Raw genomic sequence first — 10178 nt, 5'->3', positions numbered from 1 at the left:
TGTTGCCCGTTCGCCTCTATCATCATGCCGAGCAGGTCTTCTGTTTTTGGTCTGAACTTCTGCTGGAAAGTAGTACTCGGCAAAGTTTGAAGTTTCTTCATTGATCATCTGTGCGACTATAGAACCTTCCACCCTACTTAAATTTTTCACCATCTTCTTCAAATGGAACATATACCGCTCATACAGATACATCCATCTATACTGCACAGGACCACCAAGTTCCAATTCTCTTGCCAGGTGAATAACAAGATGCTCCATAACATCAAAAAATGAGGGAGGAAATATCTTCTCAAGGTTGCACTGAATCACGGCTATGTTAGTCTTCAAATTTTCAATACCTTCAAGAGTCACTGATCTCGTGCATAAATCGCGGGAGAAACCACTTATCCCTGCAATTGCTTCATGAACATTTTGTGGTAATAGTTCCTTGAAGGCGAACGGAAGGAGGCGCTGCATCATTACATGGCAATCGTGGTTTTTCAAGCCAGTAAACTTTCCTTCCTTTCTGTCGATACAGTTACGCAAATTTGATGCGTAACCGTCTGGAAATTCCACATCGTTTGAAATCCAATCAAAGAACGTATCTTCTCCCTCTGTATCAAGTCGGTATATGGGAAAAGGAGCCCTACCATTTTCATCAACATGAAGTTCTGAACGAGCACATATATCGACTAAATCCAGTCTTGACTTCAAATTATCCTTTGTTTTACCTTGAACATTAAGGATCGTGTTCATGAGATTGTCAAAAAAGTTCTTCTCAATATGCATGACATCTAAATTATGCCTTAGCAGATGATCCTCCCAGTATGGCAGATCCCAGAAAATACTTTTTTTGTGCCAGTTATGTAGTTCTCCAACAGCATCTACCGGAAAACGCTCATGTCCACCGACTTCTGGCGTCCTTTCTGCACCAAAATCTCTTAGTTGTATCTTCAAATCTTTCCCACAAATTTCCGGAGGTGGACTGTCAAACACCCTCTTGTTCTTCGTAAACAAATTCCTACTCCTACGATATGGATGATCAGGTGGTAGGAATCTCCTGTGACAGTCAAACCAACACGTTTTCCTTCCGTGTTTTAGTTGGAAAGCATCAGTGTTATCTTGACAATATGGACATGATATCCTTCCATGCGTTGTCCATCCAGACAACATATCATATGCTGGAAAATCACTTATTGTCCACATTAGTACTGTCCGCATTTGAAAGTTTTCTTTACACGAAACATCGTATGTTTCAGCACCTTGAGCCCATAGTTGTTGCAACTCATATATTAGTGGCTGAAGAAACACATCAAGTGATCTCTTAGGATGCTCTGGTCCGGGAACGAGAATCGAGAGAAACAAAAACTCTCGTCGCAAGCACAAGTTTGGGGGGAGGTTGTATGGTGTAAGAATGACGGGCCATAGAGAATATTGTCTTCCACTCTTGCCAAACGGACTGAAACCATCAGTACATAATCCAAGGTAGACATTTCTTCTTTCATACGCAAAGTCGGGATACTTTGATTGGAAATGCTTCCACGCTTTTGCATCTGAAGGATGTCTGATCTCACCATCTGTTGAGTGCTCCGCATGCCATCTCATTGGTTGCGCTGTGCGTTCAGACAGATACAACCTCTGCAACCTTTCCGTCAAAGGTAAATACCACATCCTTTTATATGGCACTGGAACTCTTCCACTCGTATCTTTATAATGAGGCTTTCCACAAAATTTGCATGTAACCCGCTGTTCATCCGCCCTCCAATAAATCATGCAGTTGTCGCTGCATACATCTATTACCTGATACGATAAACCAAGACCAGCTACGAGTTTCTGAACCTCGTAGTATGAACCAGGAGCTACATTATCCTCGGGTAGAATACCTTTTACAAAATCAGCAATCGCATCCACACAGTCTTCAGCCAAATTATAATTTGTTTTAATGCCCATCAATCTTGTAGCAGATGATAAAGCTGAATGACCATCTCTGCAACCTTCGTACAATGGTTGCTTTCCAGCATCCAACATATCATAAAATCTCCTAGCTTCTGCATTGGGTAAATCTTCCCCTCTAAAATGATCATTTACCATCTGCTCAGTACCTACACCATAATCTACATCCGTTCTAATTGGTTCTTCTAATCTAACCGCTGGCTGAGGTTCGCTAGTACTACCATGTTCATAATCAGTTTCCCCATGATGATACCAAATTTTGTAACTTCGTGTAAACCCACTCAAATATAGATGAGTCCAAACATCCCACTCTTTAATAACCTTTCTATTTTTACAATTAGAGCAAGGACATCTTAACATACCTGTTTTTGCTTCCGGTTGTCGGTGAACTAACCCCATGAATTTGGTTATACCTCGTTGGTATTCTTCCGTAAGCAATCTCGTGTTCGGATCCAAATGAGGTCGATCGATCCAAGAACGAAATTTTTTTGAAGAAGACATGTTTTTTTATGAATCAAATTTGTGTGTAAAGAGAGTATAGGGAGGATGAAGATATGGAGTGAATGAAGCGGAAGAGGGGTTCTTGTATTTATAGTTGAAATCCTGCCGACACACCGAGGAAATTCCGACGGAATTCCGACGCCAACGGCTAGTTCGTCGGAATTACCTCGGAATTTTTAAAATACCCCAACGGCTCTCTAACGACTATAATATATCCTCGGAATTCATCGGTTTTTTCCGAGGAATACATTTTTCCTCGGTATTCCATAAGAATATTCCGACGGATTGATATTTCCTCGGAATTCTGTCGGTATATTCCGAGGAAATTCCTAGGAACCCAAATTTTGTGTTCCCTCGGAATATCCTCGGGATATTCCGAAGATTTCATTTTCCGTCGGAATGTCCGTCAGAATACCGATGTTTTCTTGTAGTGAGCTCTTTACTTACTTTAATCTCAGGGCCCTAGACGTTTGTTACCAGAAAGAATAGTTGCAATTTTGTCACAAGGGGATAAAGAGAATCCAAAAATAGAAACAATCTTGCTTTGAATTCGAACATCGTGTTTTAAGAACTTACTGTAGCATCTAAAATTGGGTTAAAGCTTGTAATAACATAACACATCATCGTCAACTGGTTTTCTAAAATCAGTAGAAATGTTCTCAAAGTTTTGACTCAACGCTAGAAATGTTGAGTGTAAGTTACTAGCCAAACAAATGTTACTTACTAGACATTCTTTTTTGATTGAATACTTACTAGACATTCAAGAGACTTGGGCTACAAGATCTGGATCAACAAATTCATAGAGATCCTACACTACAAGTGTCACTAGTGGAATAGCTTCTTATGTTCCTAGAGGACAGTTGATGGAGGCAAGTCACAATCTTACACACAGCACACCACCAATGTATCTTTTGGAATAGAATTCCAACAAGTGCAACTTGTTAAAGGGGTACATACCACAGCTCTTGGAAATGAAAGAAATTGAAAATTAGTATACCACCAAGAAGATTAAGTCAATAGTTTATTAAGCTAAACAAGATGAGTTTCTATGTAGCACAAGTTTCTCAACAACTCTCACCTACAGATTCCACAAGTCATGACAATGAAATTGTTATTTTGAGGTCTAAAAATGGTGTCCCACAAGGAGAAGAGTTTACATGCAGCATTTGAGAAAGAAAAAAAAAAAGAGCAAAGATCAAACCGAATAGGAATCTTCGAAAGTCTCTGTCTTTGGGAAATGCAGAATATGTGTCCCATTGAGTGGAGGAGACTAGCAGTACGTAGCACCACCCACAAGTCAGCTTTGTGTTCCGTTACCATCAGCTCCTTCCTAATCTTATTCATGTTTTTTTTAGAAAACATATTAGAAGATATATAAAACCAAATAGAATATGATTTGTTGGATATATAGAATATATGGTCATCCTTTTTAATGCATCCTGTTATCTAGTGTCGAATTTTTCTTTTAAAAAGTTGGGATGCTTAGACCATGATTAACCCGAGGTTCTTAAAGTGGAGTTATTAGCAGAAGTTAAGAAACTGTTTCTTAACTTTTGCTAAGAACCTCACTCTAAAAACTTCGAGTTAATCATGCTCTTAGAACAAAGTTGAATTCTTCAAGTGTCATGATGATGCATATGATTAGATCATTGAGAATGCATTTCTCAAAGTTAAGAATCTTTGGATCCTACTGATAAAGACACCAAAGTGAAGATAGTTTTTACACGTCCCTTTAGTACCGTTTAGATTCTCCCTCAAAAGATCCCCAATGAACTCGGAAAGTAAGTAAATACAGTATCTCCCCACCAATCATCATTTCAAAGATAAATACAGCTTATGCAGTTTCTTTACAAAATACAACAATTTTTTTTATTCATGTATTTGTGTCCGACTCTAACAAACTAATGTTTTTTTTGGGGGGAGTGCAAGAGGAATTCAACATTATCAGATTCATCTTCTAGTAGTTTTATGGTTACGAATGAAATCGGATTGTACATATGCTATGTTATCGTGATATGAAGTGAACATAGAGACTGAAGTGTTCCTAAAACTGACAAGTATTTCTAGTTTCAATCATTTATTTCTCACATCAGTTTAAGATGGTTGATATAGCATGGACCTTCTTATAGCGCGGCATTGTGAGGAGCAAAACGCAATGGTCTATATCTGGTTATACGATATAATTCCCTAGACACGTCTGTTTCCCCAGCTCAAATATATAAAGTAACATTACTGATAAAAAATCGAAGAGATTGCCGGTTTTATGTTTATTTTTATACGTTGATCTCTTGTTTATTTCGATACTTGCATTATGCTCACAAATTTCTACAAAAACTATATCGTCGGACTAATACATCGTACATGCTTCTGATATATATATATATATATATATACATTTTTATTTATTTATTGGTTTTTATATATTTTCCTGCTTTGTTTCATGTGATATATAAACATACTATATGATATAATTTTTAATCGATCTTAGTGTTCTCATTAAAACCATTTAGAGAATGTGATAATTGTAGCACTATAAAAAAGAGGTGAATTAAATCACTTAAATTTATCACAAAATTAAATTATTCTATTTTAAACTACTTATGTATAAATGAGACAAATATAACATATAATAAGTATAATTTTCTTCATTACTATAGATAATACAGCAGTACATCTACTGATTAGTTAAGCTGGAAAATACAAAGATAGCAAATTAATTTCTTGGACATGAGCGAAACAAAATATAAAATCAGCTATATATATAAGAACATGATACACATTCAAGTGTAATCTTTCCATCATTATTTACTATCCAATCTCAACATACAACAATTATCTTTCTTTTTCTTAAGGATCCATTTATTTCTAGTTATGAAATAACTGATACGGCTTGATCAAGGGAACGAGAGAGCCACTTAGGTGAAGCGACATGACTTCATTGGTAGAACCCACCAGCTTACCACTTACAAAAACAGCAGGAACTGCGTTGGGGCAGCCAAGACGGACTAAGGCCTTCTCGATCTCGAGGCAGTCAGGATCGTTGTCAATCTCGTGGATTGTTGGTTGAACCCTAAGGTCACGAAAAAGTATCTGCACGGCGTAGCACAGACAACATGATTTTTTGGTGAAGATCACAACTCCTTTCCCTGATGACATTCTCATAACCTTGTCCATGATCAGTTTCTGATCTTGCGGCTCCCAACGGTCGAGATATTATGTATCTTTAGATTTGAATTATGTTTCTTTGTTCGTTTGAAAACTTGATGACCTTCTAGGGCATTTTATAGGAAGGCAAGTTAGTGCAAGATCTTTTGGTTTAGTCTTATTTTTTTCCTTTAGAAAAAATATAATGTTCTTTAAAAAAGCATGAAAGAAAACAGATTCCTTTCGAAGATTAAAGCGGCTTTGCGAGAAAATACCTTTTTAATATGTTCTGTTTGGATGTACAACTTGGAGGAAAATAATTATGTATAATGATTCATTTGGCATCTATATTACTGAAGAATGCAACGATCATAATTAACTAAGCATGCGATTCGAGAGATTATTCGCGTACACCGTACATACGTGGAATATATATGTTTGAGATAAGTGAACAATATCGTATTAGTGGATCTCAATGCAAACGAGTGAACGACGACACACGCCTTGTTTGCATGCATGCTTTGTCACGTATATGTGTCCTACGCTTTTTATGACGAATCTCTTTGATAATAAAAGATTAAGATTACTAGTATATCAATCACGTAAAAGGAGGCAGCAGTTAAATTAGGTAAGTTTGTTTTGAACTTGTCGACTAGAGTGAAAAGCATATGTCGACCATGCAAGCAAATACTTAGAGTACCCGCATCAGTTCATTTTTTTTGCGTAGATATCTAGCTACAAATATAAAATAAAAGGAATGGTATGAGCATCATTAGTGATAGGCCATGTTCGAGATTGCGGAGTGGGACAGTCGGTTATGGACCTAGCGAGTTGAAAAAAAGAGAGATAATCGCTAATTAATGGGAGATTAATTTTGAGTAGTTTTTAAAATTTCTGATAAATATATCAATAATACAATTATTAAGAGATCTAAGAGCATCGTTATCCCTAAAACCCCATTTGGGGTTTCTTAATTTTTTTTTTTTTTTTTTACTTTTTCGAATTTTGAAGAAAAAAAAAAATAAAAACGAACCAATCGTGGGCCGTCACGTGTCAGTGGGGTCCGTGAATAGTGTAAGAAACCATTAAAAACTAACTACTATTTGGTAGTTTTGGTAACCGGTTTCTTAAAAAAAAGTGGGTCATACGTGGGATCCATACGCTAAGAACCCCTCTAGTATCTTTAGATAAAGATGATATAATACCGTAATTTGTGTTGTAGTCTGGTGGAAACTAAGCCATTTGTAGTCACCAAATCCGGTTTCGACTACCAAATTGTATTTTGATATATTCTTTATTTTATTAATTCATTAATGGCAAAAAGGTAATTCTGCCATCATCTTCAGGATATTTTTTTGTAGACGCCTTGGTTTTATTACGGACTTCATCAATTGTTTGTGTTTTCTTTGATATTTATGCCTAAAGCTTGCAGATTTGACATGTAACATCAGATTTTAACCTTTCAAAACCCAAAAATGATTTTTTTTGATGATTCCAAGTTCATGGGCGATTATGACCATATCGCCACGAATAACAACTGTTTGGCATTGCAGCGCCGGTTAATTGGCTGGTTTGGTCTCGTTTTAGAACTTGGGTGATAGGTATGTTAAACTGGGTCTCTATATATTATTATATTAATATTCAAAAGTAATTTAGTTGTGCAATTAAAATTTATTGTGTTAAAATTAGTTAACCATTTAAGAAAGGACAAGTGTCAAACCTCATGTGCAATCGGTTCTTCCTAAGCAATCAATTCTGATTTTTTTTACCTTTTCTCTCACTTTTTAATTTTTAGTTATTTCTTTTGATAAGAAATTGTGATGACAGATGATCACTGCAGGTGCCCTAAGAGAGAGGGGAGCAGAATTAATAGAAACTATTGGGGATGAGACTCTAGTACAAATGGCAAGATACTCAAAATGATGTGTCAGTCGTTTATTGATCTAATTCTTTTTGTTATTATTAATTTTAGTTGCATAATTAAAAACTAATATCATAATGCTAAAAGACTCATTTTGAAAAACTATCTACTAAGAGCAAGTCCAATGACAAATTCTAGTGAATATCTAAACAATTTAAAAAAAAAAATGAAAAATGAGAAAATAGGAGAGAGACAAATTAGAAAAGTTCTCAAATAAAGATTTTTTAGAACCTCATGAAATACTTTTATTCACACGTATCAGTTTGTCTTGGTGTGATTATATTTTTTAAAATATATTATAGTTTAGGAAAAAGTCATATTAGAATAATAGTATTAATTTGCAGAGAACTCTCTTTGAAAAACTTTAGGGCACCCTCAACGCTAAACTTTTTCAAAAGGAGTTCTCTACAAATTAATACTATTATTCTAATACAATTTTTTTACTAATTTAAAATATATATTTTAAAAAAAAATAACCAAACCAGAGATAAAGTGACACATGCCAATAAGAGTATCTCATGAGGTTCTAAAAGTTCCTTATTTGAGAACTCTTTTAATTGTCTGTTTCCTGTTTTTTTTTAATTTTTAATTTTTTTTAATTTTCTAAATACTCATCTAGAACTTATCAATAGACTTGCTCTATTAAAAGTGCCCTGATGGTTGATTGATGCACTAAAATTGAGTCTTTGTCTACTGTCAAGTTAACAGTGGTAGTTGTAAAATTGAGTCTTTTCTAGGGGACCAGATTACACTTTGTTTTTATGGGTTCAATGTCAAGCTAAAAATTCGCCGATTTAAAACTAAAAGAAATCGTAACTATCAAGTAACATGTTTGATTTGAGGTTTTCAGATTATGAAGAAGCTAGCCTAGGGTGCAAGAATCGGGTGTCAAATAATTATGAGCCAAACATTTATTCAAGTTCTATCAACGCAAGAATCTAGAACTCACGCAAACTAGATCAACCCACTCTCGTGGTGTTTCACCTTTTGCTGATCGATCTCAGCACCTAAACCGTCATTTGGACCGAAACTCGATGACAAAAATTAGTGATGAGATCTGATTAGTTCACAAAACACCTTAACATCTACTTTCGGTGGCTATAGATTTAATGCTCATTCATGTTATGTCTAGCAACCTATTATACTTTTAATGCATAAGTTAAACCCAGGCTCATACACTAAGTGATCAGTTTAGTGCATGCCTTAAATGCAACAATGAATAAAGACAATCAATTTATAGTTATTTATGTTTAGCTCACGGATATAACATCCTAACACCCTAGACTAAACAAGCCGACTACTCAGCCAATAACACAAGAAAACACAGGAATCTCAAGATAAGAAAAAATGGAATACAATTGCAATAAAATAGGAAATAAGATTCATGAATTCTTCTCTAAATCGAGAGAGAGAATAGATCCTTCTCCCTTACTAGGTAGCAAATCGCAAAATGAAATCTCTAGAGTCTCGTTCTCTGAGTAAAAACTATTGTATAGTCTATGAAAAATAATAATAAAAAATATATTGCAAGTCTCTGGCAGCTGCAATAGGAAAAAAAAAACCCCCAAGATAAAATCCTGAATATTAGAAATTTTCTTAAAAATCTCATTTGCCGGAGCGGTTGCTCCATCTAGAACGGTTGCTCCGTCAAGAATTTCCAAATTACATTCTTTCCTGCATGTTTCCCTCCAAGTGTTCCTCAACTTACTCCAAACCTATAATAATTCAAAAGGACTAAAAGAACTCTACAAACACTCGGAAGTACTTTAAAAACAATGTTAGAATACGTCAAAAACACAATACATCATTGATGCCAAACAATCACCATTTAAGTTTTATTTGACATTGCCACACTTGTCCCTGTAATTTCTATATTCATATTTTTAGCATGAGGCTTCTCGAAAATTTGAAAGACTTTTTAATTAAAATATTATACTGTAGTTTAAAGATTTTTGATGCGGATGGTTTTAATAGACACGCCTCTGATGATATATAATAGACACGGTCTGCTGTAAAAGTACTGTAGAAGCAAAATGGGGTTGTCATTTTTTTTATTGTCTAATAGCTGGATCTTCTCCCGGGCTAGACCTCGTTTATAGCTCATTGATCGGATCATTATGGGCTAAAAAGAAGAACAAAAATAGGATTCGAGCTTTCGGTGGTAATGCATATATACGTAGTGATTATTCGTTCACTAATTATCCCCTTCCACCAGCTTACCTGAAGACTAATATTCTTTGTCTATCTCACTCTTACACACTCATTTTTTGATTCTGCTCTTGCTGTCTCTCTTCCCAGACCAGGACCCCTCCAACGGTATATCGCATGCCCTAATCGAGATTATAAATTGTGCTAATTAATTATAATCATAAATCATACTTAAACCATTTAACAACTTGATTTTCTCAACATATAGTATGAAAAAGTGAAAGGCTCCTTTTAAAACATGATCCTCCTTTTTTTCTATACATGCACTACAAGAAAACAGCGATATTCTGACGCACATTCCGACGGAAAATGAAATCCTCGGAATATCCCGAGGAATTTCCGAGGAAACACAAAATTTGGTTTCTTCGGAATTTACCGACGGAAGTCCGAAGAAATATCAATCCGTCGGAATATTCCGAGGAAATTCCGAGGAAATATGTGTTCCTCGGAAAAAACCGATGAATTCCGAGGA

General features: G+C 35.5%; 1 protein-coding gene across 1 annotated transcript; it reads right to left on the bottom strand.

The window, feature by feature from the left end:
- Positions 1-5175: 5175 nt before the first annotated feature.
- LOC106299332 (glutaredoxin-C14-like) lies at positions 5176-5672 on the bottom strand. Its single transcript, XM_013735441.1, has one exon. It carries the CDS (start codon positions 5605-5607, stop codon positions 5299-5301), a length of 309 nt encoding a protein of 102 aa, XP_013590895.1. The 5' UTR covers positions 5608-5672; the 3' UTR covers positions 5176-5298.
- Between the last annotated feature and the right edge of the window lie 4506 nt (positions 5673-10178).

This window comes from Brassica oleracea, chromosome C6 (genome assembly GCF_000695525.1).
Source record: "Brassica oleracea var. oleracea cultivar TO1000 chromosome C6, BOL, whole genome shotgun sequence".
Taxonomy (NCBI): Eukaryota; Viridiplantae; Streptophyta; class Magnoliopsida; order Brassicales; family Brassicaceae; genus Brassica; species Brassica oleracea.
The sequence above is the reverse complement of the archived record's forward strand: the minus strand, read 5'-3'. Positions and strand labels throughout refer to the sequence as shown.

Excerpts from the sequence above, each read along its gene's own strand:
- LOC106299332 (XM_013735441.1), bottom strand. The coding sequence starts at position 5,607 with ATGGACAAGGTTATGAGAATGTCATCAGGGAAAGGAGTTGTGATCTTC.